General features: G+C 47.4%; 2 protein-coding genes across 5 annotated transcripts; both read left to right on the top strand.

The window, feature by feature from the left end:
* The first annotated feature begins 325 nt into the window (after positions 1-325).
* On the top strand, positions 326-9484 carry BDBG_03631 (autophagy-like protein 2). Its single transcript, XM_002626421.2, has 5 exons — positions 326-1049; positions 1139-6502; positions 6587-7531; positions 7603-9034; positions 9099-9484. Exons 1-4 carry the CDS (start codon positions 888-890, stop codon positions 7618-7620), a joined length of 6489 nt encoding a protein of 2162 aa, XP_002626467.1. The 5' UTR covers positions 326-887; the 3' UTR covers positions 7621-9034; positions 9099-9484.
* A 252-nt stretch (positions 9485-9736) lies between these two features.
* On the top strand, positions 9737-15904 carry BDBG_03630. Of its 4 annotated transcripts, none has more exons than XM_031721333.1 (7): positions 9737-10691; positions 10754-10861; positions 10972-11860; positions 12000-12576; positions 12637-14427; positions 14593-15795; positions 15880-15904. In XM_031721333.1, the coding sequence occupies exons 3-6, from the start codon at positions 11201-11203 to the stop codon at positions 15777-15779; spliced, it is 4215 nt and encodes a 1404-aa protein (XP_031577852.1). In that variant the 5' UTR covers positions 9737-10691; positions 10754-10861; positions 10972-11200; the 3' UTR covers positions 15780-15795; positions 15880-15904. The 4 variants fall into 4 exon arrangements, with proteins under 4 accessions (XP_031577852.1, XP_031577853.1, XP_002626466.2 ...); XM_031721334.1 differs by having other exon boundaries at positions 12637-14727; positions 14846-15795; XM_002626420.2 differs by having other exon boundaries at positions 12637-15795.
* Positions 15905-16133: the final 229 nt, after the last annotated feature.

The following is a 16133-nucleotide window of genomic DNA, read 5'->3' as shown; positions in this document are numbered from 1 at the left end:
GAATAAGCTTACTAAATTACTTAAAACAATAAAATATACATGTTAAAAGAAGAATATTAAGATGAAGAAGATAGAGAAATAGAGGGATAAGAAATAATGTATCTCATGACTGATTTTTCATTATTACACATTTTTCAGTCATTTTTTGTATCTGTACTTGATTTGAAGGCGAATTTTGTATATAGCATCGTGTATAGTACTATAGTTACTCTGGTGAGTGGGTGTGTCAGGTCACGTGACCTGGCTTACTAATCCTTCCACTATATAACTTTCCACAAGCTAGCAACCTTTCAATCACACAAGCTTTACACCTTTCACATTTAATGAGCAATTGTAGTAGGCTGATGATGATAAGAAAAATAGTAGTAATACGATGTTGGTGGCGTTCATAGCGTATGACCTCTTGTATTTCCCAACAACTCAGAGGTGAGTGAGTAACTAAGCAGCAGCACGAGTAACTAGTGATTGCGTTTTCAGAGGAGTTTGCATGGTTTGATGGCCGCAGCGAATCAAACCGGTCCAGCAATGCAACGGCGATTGATGACGCACCGAGACACCAAACCCCAACGTCTCCCAGGCGGCTGCTTGTTCGTCCTGGCTTGTTTGTGATTAGCTGGACTTGCAGCGGAACAAAAGGAATACAGTTCGTTCAAATAAACGGGGCTATCTAGCCTGCCTGCCTCCTCTCCATTTCTGCCGGCCCTTCCCATGGCCACATACTTCCTGTGTCCTCCAGGCTACTTTCCACCACCACCAGTGTCTAGCCCACTTCATTCAACCGACGCCCAACTCCATCCAACATAGTTGCCCCCATGTTACGAGGACTTCTCCATGATATGCTTTAATTCCCTGTGAGCCAGGAGGCTCTAAAATCCCCTTAGCCCGCCATGTCATACTTTCTTCCCTCATTTTTCCAGAAGCGACTGCTGAGATATGCGTTATCGCGACTGGAGCTGGTCGACACTGACGCCCTTGACTTAGAGAGCTTGGGCATCAGATGGGGGCAGCGGAGCACTTTCGAACTGAGGGATATTGGTCTACGGCTCGAGGTATGTTATCAGCTTACGATATTTCCCGTTAATCTGGTTTCCCATATTCGCTCTCCTAGTGTACTAATCAGTCCGCTCTCAATTTATAGAAGCTGTCTTCGGTCCTGCGATTACCTCCATCCTGCAAGCTCACGAAGGCTACGGTTTCGCTCATCCGCGTGACGATACCCGCGGATATATACAGCAGCAGTATCGTCGTCGAAGTTGAAAATGTACAAGTAAACTTGAAGTTGCTCTCGGATGAGACTCCTTTAGGCGGAGATAGTCACGAGACCTCCGGGGCTTCTGGGCTATTCAAAAGCCCCATCGCGAGTGATCCCCCTGCACCCCAACCCCATAGTCATGACCAATCTAGTGAGAAGGCTAGAATACTTCCGTCCACCACGGATCTTGCTCAATCTTTCCTTGAGTCGGAACCCAAGGAAGAAAAAGCGGAGCTGGAAGCCGCTATTTCGTCCCAATCGCAATATTCCCAGAGCTCTGATGGCCTCAGCGATGATGGAGAGGAGGAGCTCGGTATTGGAGTCGAAGATGGCATGTCATTGCCTGGCTTTGTTGCTGGGTTTTTCCAAGGTGTTGCTAATCGCCTCCAGTTGAAGATCAAGGATATGACTTTCAAAATCGACATGGACCTGCCTCATGATAGAACGTCGAATAGTTCGCAAGATCTAACGGTAGATCCTATTACGGCTGTGTTTACAGTCCAGAATATATCCATAGACAGCGTGGCCTCATCCCTGGAGGAGGGACCAGAGTTGAAGGCTGGTAAACGTTTTATATGCCTCTCACAGATTAACTTGATGATCCTTGCGGATGCGGGAGTGTTCTCGAGCTATTCTCATTTCACCCCTCCTTCTCTTGAATCTCCTTCTACCACTCATTCCACTCATTCTACCCATTTCGTCCATTCGGATCTTAGCCACACACCACTGAGGGTCTCCTCCCCAGCGCCCCCCTCCTCTTCCTCTGATTCGTGTCTTGCCATGTCGCGTGGAACTATCCTAGACCAGCCTTCCATATTGGAAGATACCGATCCCATTCCCCATCTTCAGGATTCAATTTATACGGACGATGGCAAGTTCTCGGATGCTGGGTCAGAATGTGAATACGGAAATGGAAATTATTTTGACCATACTCGTCCGGCGCCCGAGAGCAAGTATAATGAAAATCCACTGGATAATTCTGGCTATCTCGATGAAGCTATACGATCCCACCTTGCTGATGAACTTGAAAACTCTACTCTGTCAATTGCTCATTCGACCGACTCTGTGGACGAACCCTCTGGGGATACCCCTCGGCCACAGAGCTCAACCTCCTTACCCGACGATCATATGTTCCATTCAATGGAAAATTCCACTGTTTCTATAAGCTCTCCATCTCAGCATTTAGAAACAGCCTCAGTTGAACGCCAGAATGAATCTTCAGATCCCGATCGGGACGAGCTTGAGACTTCTGTTTTGGATAGCGCGCCCCATATACAGGAACCAAGCGGATCCGAGCCTAGTAACCCGCAACAGAAGCATTCAGAACCTGATCCCGTCGTCGAAGACTTGTCGAAATCTAGAATATTTACGCATGAAGAAGCAACAAGTATGTATATGAGTGTGATGAGCTCGATATCGGCTGGTTCTGGATCTCTGCCTGATATGCCTGGAGGGTGGGAATCACCAAAATATGAGAGTACCACGAGAGCCGCTCCTTCTCTCGCCCCGACTTCGTCGATGGGTATTGATCCCCTTTCAACGGCTTCAGAAGGGACGCCGAAAGCCAAGCCAGTTGTTGAAGTGGAGCATGATGGTCGAGATACTTCAGATGATTTAGGAAGTCCCCTACTGCCAATCACAAATCAACCGGGCGCTACAGTACCCGAAATGCAGTTTCAAGATTTACCAGATTATACACCTAAGGTTGCCAAAAGGGTCCTTGAAATTGATGAACTCTCCCTATGGTTACCGTCCCTTGACAAACAAAGTACGAAAGCTCCGGATGCATCGATAGAAAGCCACCAAAGAAAAGAATTTGACCACATGGAGACGTCAACGACCAGCTGTGCAGATTCGGTCGCTGGTGATGGGCCTAGTTCTTCTAAAAATCGGCTTTCTCGGCAGCCCTGGAGAGCATCGACTTCTTCCCAAGCACCTCCCCCCGACGTGACCTCCCCAGAAAAAGTAGATACTCGTGCCTCGGGACTGCACGATGGGACGATTTTAGCTCGTGTTTCTAGTATTACTATTGAGTTTGACATCGCTTGTGGATGTCTTTTGGCCAAGATGGGTAGAAGGCTCGTTTCTACTTGGAATCTCAACGGCGGTAGAGAGGAATCCCGAAGTGAGAGTAGTAACACGACAGCCTTGCCATTAGATCTCACGCTCACAAGCTGCTCTGTCAGATTCTTGGAACATCTTCCTCTCCATCATTTTGCTCTTGACGTTACAAACCACCAGGATAATTCTTCTGCTAAGGAGATCATCCTACGCGTAGCATTATCAGGGATAAACTTCAAGTCGTTAGTTCGAGGTGACAGCTCGGAATTTACCTTTAATGTCACAAAGTTCACCTTTGGCCACGCGTCGGAAGATATTATATCATTTGACGAAGGACTAAAAATGCGCGATTCCATCCGAGATGATTTCCATTCGAAGCAAGGAGACATTTCATTATCGGTGGTTTCAACGAAGCAGGACACCAGAGTGGACTTATTAACCCTTCCTGTCCATCTTGCATTCAATCTTGAACGGCTTGACGAAACTTTGAGTTGGTTTGGCGGCTTAAGCACTATTTTGGAGGTAGGCAATTCAATTGCCTCAACCTCCACCATAAAAGGAGGCAAAGCTGATCCGAGCCAACGGCCTCGTGGTGTACATTTTGAAGTAACTCCTTCCAAGGCCCCATATTTACCGGTGGGGAGCCCCGGAGCTAATCCTACCTCCTGGAAAATCAATACTCGAATGAAAGGCTTTGTCATGACTTTACAAGGAGAGCAGTGCAGCGTGAAACTTAAAACAACCGCCATCAAGATTGTGAGTCGGTCAGCAGGAATAACAGTTCAAATCGACAAAGGAAAATTGACTGGGCCTATCCTGAATGGCGATTATAATCCTGAAACTAGCGCTATTACCAATTTGTTGAATATTCGCGCCCAGTTTATGTTTGCGCCAACGGAGGAGGACCTGGATCGACTCCTCCTACTTCTGACTCCTTCCAAAGACAAGTACGATGAAGACGATGACATAATGCTTGACACTTTGTTCAGACAGAGGAAACAAGGAGCCGTGCTTCGATTAACTGTTGGAAACCTCAAGGCAGATTTTCCGCATCCGGAGATGCTCAAACCTTTATCAAGCCTCGGAAATGAGCTGGCTAGACTCTCTACAGTCACGAAATATCTTCCGCAGGATGATAGGCCAGGAATACTTACCTTAATCCTTGTCCGAGAATGCTCTTGTGGAGTTGCATTAGGTGGAGGGATAGGTGATATCGAAATTACTTCTGCCGGAATGGAAGCCGCACATGTTGGTATTCCATCGCTGATGGCGGCTCGTGTGTCTTCACTCGCGATCACACGGAATGATGAGGAGGAACTCGTTGGGGAAGCTGTAAACTCCCAAGACGAAATTAACATTACAGCCCTGCCCATGATAATGGCGAGGTTTATTGCAGATGAAATGGATCCAACCGTCAAGATAAAGCTCCACAACGTCCGTTTTGAATATAATGTTCCTTCAATCGTTGCTTTTCTCGGACTTGACAACGACATGAGTGCTGAAGATTTTGCTGCTAATCTTGCAAATTCCGTTGTCAATTTGGCTGAGCTAAAGTCCCAAGTGGCGACAAGTCATCGGCTGACACAATCCTCAATGAGCTCCGGAAGCTCCAGACCCTCATCACCGGTTCCATCAAAGTTATCGGTGATTTTGAGAGACTGCTTAGTTGGACTGAACCCTCGAAAATCCCCGGCCAGGGGAGTTATGGTTTTCACTTCCGCAAAATTTTTAGGTTCACTAGATAAAGATGATACCCTTGATGCGTCTTTGGAAATCCAAAAGGCCTCTCTGATGATCATCAACGACGCCCGGAATGTCGGTACGCATGTGAAGTCACATCAACGAACATTCAGCGATATTCAAAGCAACCAGGTTCAACTTCTACATGGCATGGGATATGTTCCTGTCTGTTATATTTCGTCGGCTGCCATTGTCATAAAGGTCATGCAGCTTGACGACAACCGTGAGAAATCCGTCGATATTGAGGTGAGGGATGACTTACTTATCTTGGAAACGTGCGCCGATTCAACTCAAACGTTGATTACCATTTTAAATGAGCTGGCGCCTCCTTCACCTCCAAACAAAGCGCTCAAATATCGCACCGAAGTCATGCCAATCGATGACATGCTAAGCTCCTTTACGGGGAACGCATTCGACACGGACCCCATATCGGCGGGTGACAATCTCTCCAACCTTCCCACCGTTGACGAAGACGAAAATGAGAGTGGGTTGGCCGAGGAGCTGGAGTATGTCAGTGACTTTTATCCTATGATATCGGGAACAGGCAAGCATGATGTTGGGATGCACATATCAGGTGCTGGCAATGCGGATGATGCTCCTCCTGGACTAGCTCATGGGTCGAGAAGGCTCCTTGAAAGCTTCCATTCTGAAGCTCACGTCACATCCAGCGTTTCCAGTTTGGATTTCCAGGATAATCATTTCGCGCGGAAATCTGCAGTTGGAGGCACAGCGCATAGGTGGGACTCCACATACAATACCTACGCGCTTACCAATGATGCCAAACTCCGCGGTAGCCCGCTTAGAGTAAGGGTTCGCGACGTCCATTTCATATGGAATCTTTTTGATGGCTTTGACTGGCAACAGACGAGAGATACTATTTCTAAAGCTGTCAAGGATGTTGAGGCAAAGGCGAGTGAAAAATTCGCCCGCAGTGGTGGACGTGCATCTCCCCAAATAGATAGTGAAGAGGATGTGATTGGGGATTTCCTGTTTAACTCCATCTACATCGGAATCCCGTCGAATCGAAACCCCCAACAACTGCGAGAAGACATTAACGCTCATATCGATGATTTTGCCAGCGAGACAGGTAGCTTTACAACAACTACGACCATGACTGACGGGACAGCAACCACAATCAAACCTCCGTCGAAAAAGAACAAGAAACTCCGATTGAGTCGTAGCAAACGCCAGAAGATGACATTTGAACTGAAGGGTATATCTGCGGATTTAGTGGTGTTTCCTCCCGGATCTGGAGAGACCCAAAGCTCATTGGATATTAGAGTCAATGATTTGGAAATTTTCGACCATGTCCCATCATCTAACTGGAGAAAGTTTGCAACCTACATGTATGATGCAGGCGAAAAGGAGAGCGGCACCGGCATGGTTCACCTAGAAATACTAAATGTCAAGCCAGTGGCAGAGCTTGCCGCGTCGGAAATTGTTCTTAAGGTATTTATTCTGCCACAAAATATTTTTGACGGGATTGTGTTCTCGTCGTCGATCAAAGCATTATGCTAATTCACCACTTTTCAGGCAACTATTCTCCCCCTTCGCCTTCATGTTGATCAAGATGCTCTTGATTTCATGACTCGGTTCTTCGAATTCAAAGATGATTCAGCGCCCGTTGACACTTCGCCAACCGACCAACCTTTCTTGCAGAGGGTCGAAGTGAATGCCGTTCGTGTCAGATTGGATTTCAAACCAAAGAGGGTAGATTACGGGAGCCTACGATCCGGACGTACTACGGAATTTATGAACTTCTTCGTTCTCGAAGAAGCCGACATGGTCCTCCGCCACGTAATTATCTACGGTGTTTCAGGATTCGAGAAATTAGGAGTAACCCTTAACGATATTTGGATGCCGGACATCAAAGCCAACCAGCTTCCAGGAGTTCTTGCAGGTTTAGCGCCCATAAAGTCTCTTGTCGGCGTAGGTAGTGGATTCAAGGACCTAGTCGTCATTCCAATGCGGGAGTACAAGAAAGATGGCCGTGTTGTGCGCAGCATCCAGAAAGGTGCCCTAGCATTCGCCAAAACAACCACCAACGAACTTGTGAAGTTAGGTGCTAAGCTTGCCATCGGTACCCAGACCGTCCTTCAAGGGACCGAAGATTTCCTCACTACGCCAGGTGGCCTTGCGCCGCAACGAGCTTTCGCAACAACAGATGATGATTCGGCGGACGAGGAGCAACAAAAGCAATTCTCCCCTTACGCAGACCAGCCAGTCGGCGTCGTGCAGGGTTTGCGAGGTGCGTACGCGAGCCTTGAGCGTGATCTTCTCATGGCACGTGATGCAATGGTTGCTGTTCCCGGCGAAGTGATGGATAGTGGAAGCGCTCAAGGCGCTGCTAAGGCACTGTTAAAACGAGCCCCTACCGTGATTTTGAGGCCTGCTATTGGTGCATCAAAGGCTCTTGGACAAACATTATTGGGCGCGGGAAATTCACTGGATCCTACCAACAGAAGACGAGTTGACGATGTAAGCTTCCTCCACGACCTCCCCTTCTTTCAACTTACTTGGTTCCCATTTTACTGACTTGTTTTATCTAGAAATACAAACGGCACTGAGTGCTGTACCGGGATAGCTGTACTCCAGGGGGTATTTCTTTTTGCATGGCTCTCTGTTTCGCAACGTATCTTGCCTCCTCCCCTCCACCATATTCATCCAGTTCACAACCCAGCCACGAAGTCTGATTATTGCTCACGAATTATCATTGCTTCCCTTAAGATTTTGCTTATTTACCCTCTATCGCGGACATTTCTAGAGCAATTTGAAGGACCAAGTTTTACATTCATGACCACGCAGATCGGATTTTATGAGAATGGAGTTTTATATCTTTTATTTCTCATTTTATTTTTCTGGGGGTAATTTTGACAATTTTGGAGTTGCTATTTTTTATTTTTCCTTCTTTTATGTTGGAACGATACCCGTTTTATGACATAAGGATTGTTTTGCCCTTCATTGAGCGACATTTAGTTTACCATTACGATGGCAATTCTATACATACATCATGTTGTTCTATGTGATACTGTCCTCTCATATCGTGGCGTTGTTTTCTTTCTTTATTTTGCTCTGTTATGAGATTGATCATTGTTAGCATATATCTACTAGATAAGCTTCTGGATGTCATTTCTGGAAAATTCGGTCCTCAGTCTACTTATTGGTTAGGTTCTCGTCCTCGGAATCACAGAATTCCCAGCTCTATCACCCCTTGAGCAGAAAGAAGCATAGATGTGACCAGTTACAAAATCTTTGATCTTTTTTCAACCCCTATTGCTGAAAACTATCAGCTCGGGCAGACTGGGCTTTAAATTTCCCCTTGTTTTTCTCCATTAGGAATCTACTTACAGCTGATACCTTAACTTTTCCAATCTGTACCCTGAATATATGTCCCCATATGCTATATCTATCAAACTACTTAGCTCTCGGCAGTCAGGCAAGCCCTCAGCTCAGTAGGCCTAACTGGAGCGAAACCGAGCTGACACACTACTAGCCACTGAAAGTTGATATTATTGGTCTAAGCGCCTTGTCATGGGATGTTTTTTCGTGCAGAGGACAATGTGCACCGCCTCATGCAGCACCAAGCCACATGTCGAACCACACCCAACGCATTTGCTGTTAGAATGTCTCGACACATTCGAAAATCAACTCAACTAGAAAGCAGCCAGCAATGGAGATCGTAGATTTGATAAGAACTTTGTTCACTTTGTTTCAAAACTCTGTGTTGCATGTGTCAGTACCATTGGAAAACATGTGCTGGTATCACGAACTCTCCACACAGGTGTCTGTGACATACATGCCGGAATCGCCATGCTCTATCACCTAAAAGTAGCCATTCCCGAAATTGTATCTTGTACATTTCGAAATGTCTTCAATACTGTCACAAGCAAAAGTTTGCAGCAATTTCTCACGCGTTGATGCAAAGCGTTTGTTAAGAATAAATTCTGGAGGTCCACACCTACATCATCTTCGACTTTGCAGGTCAGTAAGTTACTACCACATAGTTTCCCATGAAGCGGGATATGCAATTAACTCCCACGAACAGGATAATATCCGTGGCGAAGTTGCCAAACAGACACGGAAGAAAATAATTGTTTCCTTCAAGCCGTTGATCCAGCCTTTACGAGTCTATCACACCATTGGCCTTAATTCCATGAAATACCCATGAGAGGGATGACATGTGAAAGATAACGGGAGATGCATGAACGTAACCCCCCTTCTCTTTCATCTAGGACAATACGTAGGCATTGTACGGCGTCCTGCAGAAAAGCCCCGACTTGGTCCCGAGCGTGGTTGGTTCAAACTACCACAGGGTCCAGCAACATGCCCATTGGTTCCCAGGGATGAAGATTTTCCTTCTTCCTTCCTTTTGACCTCATAGAATAAAATTTCATATTATTTTGTGAATATGAGAGTGATATACAATTTTTGCACTTGTGTCGATGAGAAGGTCATGTGATCAAATTAGGGCTTTCGCAACAGGCGTAAAGGAGAGAGTCATCCCGAACGAGAGAGAAAATCACCGAAAATCCCAGCTATATTTAGTAGTTATAGGGAATTTCAGGATGTCCGTCGTATCTTCCCAAAAATAACTGTTGAGTAGGGAAATCATTGATCCCATGCACGAAATGGTGCCATCCGGCTTGCTTGCAAGGCATCAATCACACTTCAACGGGCGAGCAAAAAGAGCCGCGTGAGCTAAATATTCCACAAGCAATTTTAGTGACGGCCAACTGGCTGCGTTCCACACTCCACTGGTACCAGACATGGCTCTCCCACACTCACACGCCATCTCACAGTCCAAGAAGCATCGGCCGCTTCTACGGGTTCCTTGCAGAGGAGGGCTCTATTGGGTCTGAATATCCCACGATGATATCAGAGAGGAACGCCACGTCTGGCCTTGCTGGACATCCAGTACCAGGCTGTCAATCGCCAGCCGGCACTTTATGGAGGTCCGTTTCGTGAACAACATCCAAGTTCTGAACAGCGACTGGCGGAAGGGCGATTGCTGGGGGCTGGGCAGGCCAGCGTCAGAAATGTCGCGTTCACACTCCTCATTGGCTAGCGGCGTGCCACACCTTTTTCGTCAGGACTGATTCAACCCCCATCCGGAGTGTTGTCTGAGGCGAAAGGAATCCATCCTTTCACCGATTCATTATTCGAGCCCGTTTACATCGCGGATGTGTACCCGGCAAGTCCATGGCCTGCACGTTGGGCTGCGTCGCACCACCCCACCACTAAAAGGTAATGTGATTTTTTGAGCAAGTGGTCAGGCAATGCGGAGAGGTGTGTGGACAGGATGACGGCAGTCCGTAAACACAGCTCCTTGCTCCCTGCTACCGTATTGGCTATCACTTGGAAGAGCTTTTTTTTTTTTTTTTTTTTGATTCTTCAATATTTCTGTTTGCTTCAATTTTGTTTCCTTTCATATGAAAGTTGACGACGCCTTCATTTTGTCCTTCTTCATTTTGAAGGGATGAAGCTCATGTTGTCTCGTCGATATATATTATTTATTATCGCATTTTCCCTGGTGGAATTGAACAGAATTTGAGTATAGCAACAGCTGGCTCTTGCTATGCCTCACCGTCGTTTACAACCTGTGTCAACGTCTTAAAGGCTTTTCCCTTCCCTTCCGGAGGTAAGGAGGTAAATACTTGCCCTTGTTCAGTTTTTCTGACTGGTATTCTAATGTAATATCAGACATCGTGCATCGCACTGTCATACCTAAAAGGTTCGTATTAGAGGCCGACACAGGAAAGTAGAAGATTCAAGACTGGTTTCTGATAGCTCAGTGACAACGCACCACTGGTAAGACACCTCACTGTCCACAACCCCGCAACCACTCGCATCGAGCTCACTGGGCCATGAATGATTATGATACCAATTGCGAGTTTTGTTGATGATGACATTTAATCTAGGAGTCAACGGGCCGGATTTGGGATTTTACCTTTCCAATTTGAATTGGTGACTGGATGGTCCAGCCTGGTTTGGATATCTCGACGAGGCTCCTCAGGCATAACTTCTCATTAGAGCTTGCCATATTGCTGCACTTTTATATAACCACGTTAGCAAGAAGGATCCAATTTGTGCTTTAGGATCGCGTACCCTCATCCGGCGTTTAGGTGTTGCGGTTAACTGTACGGGAATATGGGCCTTGGAAGTGTAGATCTCACCTCTAGTTGTGTGAGTGTTGACGAATATCATTCATACTCAGACGTTCCTGTCCCGCTCCCTCTTTTCTCGCCCGTTCCCATTCGTCGTACCTGTTCCGCTCCCATTTCACGACCTGCATCTCCTCCGGTCAGTCCTGCACCGACTGTCCTTGTTTCTCTGCGCACCATTTCTAGCGGACAGGTTTCCGGTAGGCTCTCCCTACATGAGTATCGTAAGACTCTCTCGCGCCCGCAACTGGATGAGCAATCTGCCCCCGGCCCGCGAAGAACATTGAGAAGGAAGCCTAAAACCTTGAACCTCACCGTTTTTCGACCTCCTCGAGCGCCGCCATCGCCGCCTGCAACCCCGATATCAGCATCTCAAATTTCTAACGGAGTCTCAGTAGAGGCGTTGCAGTCCTGGCAGCCATTAGCAGAGGCGGCGATTGATCATGAAGAGGCGAGGGTTCATGAAAATAGTCCCAGCCACCCTTTAGCAGACGCTGTCTCCTTGCCACGCACCACCACTGCATTCACTGCTGCCCCTAAAACTCCATCTCAACAACTGGAGACTCTGCTGCAGTCCTTTCCTCCACCTCCACCTTACACTCCTGCAACTAGCGTTACGAGCGCAAGCCCTGGAATGAAGAAGTTGGTGAGTGTTTATTTTATGAGACTTTAATGCATCAGTCACCTTTGTGGTACTTTTTGTCCCCAGTAATCTTATTGTTTTTTCATTTCATGTTGCGCTTTTTACGCAGAAATTGGACGCGGGGACTAATGAAACGCGCCAGAATGTGTTCAAATATAGCCTCAAGCAGATTCCCGCCAGATTCATTTCTCACCACAGAAGCTCTTCAGATTCTGCTCTGTCCTTCTACCCAAATCACTCAAGGACAAGGCTTCGTCATAGGGGCGTTTCATTTGAGATACTCAACCCGCCAAAATCACCTGGCTTACCTGTATCTTTCTCGCCTGAACATATAACTCCCAAGTCCTTTCATTTGTTAAAGCGAAGTATCCCAGCCCCCTCTTTCGACCCGATGTCTTCTCAGTTTCTCGACCAAAGCCCTTCAGTCAGTGAGGCTTCTCAGGGACAACAAACGCCCTTGAAATACGGAAATCGATCAAGATCGGGGAGCGAGGAGCGTCGACCCACGCCTCCACGGGCTTTGTTCGAAGATCTTCTAACAGCACATTCATCTATTACTTCGCGCATAGTAAACCAGAGAAGCAATCTATTTCCACTGTTTCCATACATTGATCACTCCACAGGTGATCTGGATATGGAGCTGTCCTTGGACACGGGTACTGAGGAGGCCCATGTCACTCTCCCGCCAAATTCTCCTGATCCCTTCGCGTCCTATTCCGGTGAGGATTTCACCTCAGCGCTTTGCCCTTTCTAACATATTCGAATCTGCTCTGACATAGGTAGAAAAGCTGTGGAGGTTCAATCTCCCCTGCAGCTCAAGGCGCCATCGCTGCCTGCACAAGATGCCACCGAGAATCCAAAAACTACATTCGCAAATTTGATCCTGAGCGGCGCTTCGCTTGGTCAGCTATCAAGTTATTTTACGAGTAAAACCTTGCAAACCGACAGGCAACCGCGTGGCGAAGTCATCAAGAGGCATCCCTCCACGCTCACAAAACCTCGCCCCCCTGATCCGAAACAAGCCTTCCAGTGGAAGAAACTTCGCACTGGCGGCGCGTCCACCCTAATCTCCAGCTTCGTATCCCGTCAATTGATTCCCCATACGACCCGTTTTCGGGTTGAAAAACGAAATACGTGCGAAGATGGTAGGAAAAGTAGAGGTGGCAAACCGAGCACGAAAACAGCTTCAAACTATCGTCGCAGTGTGTCAAGCCCATTGGAACGCCTATCGGCAGACGTCGAAACCCTTATTGAACAAAATCTTGTCTCCGCTACGCCACGCCCCAAACCATCTCCAGCTAAAAGCCTCTTAAAAGTCCAAAATGCGCGACCACAGTCTTCTGTGTACTCGTCGATCGATGAACCTCCTCCAGAGTTATATACCCAGACCCTAGCGCATAGTGCCCGGACGGATGGCGCGTATCTGATTGACTCATGTCTGTCCGCTGAGGTTCCCTATAAGAACGTTCGATCTCGATATCAATGGAGTTCAACATTAAGCCCTAATTTTTCGAAGCCCATCCATCCCCCGGAATCCCGCCAGACAGGCGCAGACGAGCCAGTATTTCCTATATCCTATGCTACTAGTTACCAGAACCGTCGTCCCCTAGATTCCCACCCAATAAACACTATCCCGGACGGGCCGCATAATTTTTATTCCCAAAATTCTTCAATAGACGTTTCCGAACCAATTCTAACTGTGGGAGGGGATCCTGGTACACTTCAATCTAGTTCCGTATCTGGGATTGCAGATCATGATTTTCTCGTTGACGATTACGAAGATATGGGCCCAGGGAGCAGTCAGACAGTGTCAAGTCCTCAGTTGAGTCGGTTGGGAACGTTCTCAACGCTAAGATCCCGTCTTAAACTACCGTCTACATTTTCATCTCGCCCAAAGGGAAATGGATTAAAGCCACAAACCGTTTCTACGAACTCGTCCTTTAAGGAACCTGAACAGTTTGCTGATCAGTTGAAAACATGCAGTGCCCTTGAAAGTAACACTGGGCTGGAGGATGGTTGGTGTAGTGAGCGGGTAGATGCACAGGATTGGCAAACGGTCACAGGAAGCCATCAGTTTAGAAGTGATTTCTCAAGGGTGGACACAGGTAGTAGTTTAGCTAATTTTTCCAGTTGTGGAAGCCTTGCAAATGCAGAAGCACAACCTTGGACATCGTTGCCATTACCTGGGGGACATCAACATTTCCCTAGCTGTCCTGGCAACCTAGTGATGGTCCATCCAGGTCAAAGAGGCCTCTCTCACAAGCATAAGCTCCATCAAAACCCAAATACTGGAACTAGCATCCTGCTCCCAGATTATCAATACCCAGGTAAATCTTTTGATAGCTTGAACTCTGTGGCAAAGCCTGTGCCAGTGCTCAAGGCTTCAACTGAAGTGTACCCGGCACCACTTCCCTCCACCTCACAGTATCAACACCCTACACCCCTGAACAAACCGCACGTTCATCCCTTCAAAAGTCCGCCGCCGGTCCTCGACAAATGGAAGACGCGATTAAGAAAACAAAGCCTGTATCAGTCATCCCGATTTGGCCCTGGTCCTGTTAACCCAAGTTGTAAGTCTGATTTCTTTGATTTCTCGTGTCATCAGCACCCTCTTCAACAACACCAACCGCCACATTATCAACATTTACATCAACACGAACCAACGTCCCGCGACGCGCAATACCGCCAGAATTCCATGACTGAGTCCTCTGGCCCACCTGCCACTGTTTCGTCAGACTGGTGTACCATATCGTCCTGCCAGGACATATCCATGCCCGTTCTCAATCGAGACGCCTCGTCCCATTCCCGCATACGAAACAAACACAGCCCCTTTTCAGCTAGAGAGCACAACACAGCCAGCAACACTACTAGTATCCTCCCATCCCCTTTCAATAATTTTAATGGTCGCCACAAAAGGCCCTTTTCCCACAAATACCCTAGAATGAGCATGTTCGTAACGGAGAACCTAGCAACTAATAACTGCAATAGTCAGAATTCCCTGTCTCTAACCACAAGCATTCGCTCCGTGCCTCGCAATTATTCCCCTGATGGCAGCACGCAAAGAGGAGACGTCCTTCAGATGCCCGAGAGAGTTCATCTCGCGCCTACATACTCCTCCACTGAGCAGCTCATTCTTTATCCCCAGTCGAATCCCTCTCCCCCTCGTTTTCGCAATAGGCTTTCTGGCGATGGTATTGCGGTCATTGAAGGCAATGACACTGGGACCTCCCACAAATGTCCATCACTGGTATCTGAAGCTAGGCACCAGCAAGGCCAGCGTCCCGCAATCCCCAGACTACACTGGCCGCCTGTACAGAACAACGGCAATGAAACCACCAAAATACGCATGAAGGCATCATCCCGCGACGACCTCATTCGAGAGCGTATTCGACAATTGGATGACCCCATCGTAACTACAAATACCCGACGGAGCAGAAGAGACCTTTCGTCGCGTCCACTCTCTGAGAGGAGTGCAATACCTCACCGTTCCCATACCGTCGCAAGCAGACCGTTCAATGTCAACGAAGAGCTCGAAGTTGGCCAGTGGTACTGCTCAGAAAACGGACGCTACGCTTTTTCCACCCCGCCTCGCCTCTTTAAGACATCAGCCAAATTTAGACAACGGGCCGCGACTACTACGGTAGCTTCAGAGACCAATTTTGCCCTCCAGCGGCGCGTTGGTCGGGAGCTCATCATTGCTTCTTCGATTATGCTACCCCCGGGATGGTTATTGCTGGGCTACATCGCCCTGGTTGGGCAAGGGGCGAACTGGTTGATAAAATGGAGGTCAGGAGGAGAAGTGGAGCAGTTTCATGAGAAAGAGATTCGCTTTGCACGCCAGGTGTTCGGGGCAGTTTTCCTGGTGTTGGTTATTATTGCCTTTGTTACAGCGACAGCTTTCCTGGCGTCGAAAGATAATTAATCAAGACTCTGAAAAGGTTGGTCACATCTGCCCTGGAACATGTGTACCTATTGTATTTTCCGTATTTTAGCCCCACGAATGGTGCTAATAAATTTCCCAGTAGGACACCTCAGGCGATTAACTACTACTAGCATGCCAGCCTTCTCCCTTTTCAGATACAAAATCCCTTTATCTATACTGTTCAAACCCTCCCGTGCTTAAAACGCGATCCGGGGCCTCCCGTGTTAAACTAACCTTTGATACGTGTACATGTTTCCACTCAGCCTAATTACCTGTTCTGTTCTATAGAGTTCAACTCGTATCTTTCGTAAATGCTTCTCATAACTTCTTTTCTACAACCCTTTTTCTCTCCAT

The sequence above is a fragment of the Blastomyces gilchristii genome, assembly GCF_000003855.2.
Source record: "Blastomyces gilchristii SLH14081 genomic scaffold supercont1.5, whole genome shotgun sequence".
NCBI lineage: Eukaryota > Fungi > Ascomycota > Eurotiomycetes > Onygenales > Ajellomycetaceae > Blastomyces > Blastomyces gilchristii.
This window is presented reverse-complemented; position numbering and strand designations above follow the sequence as displayed.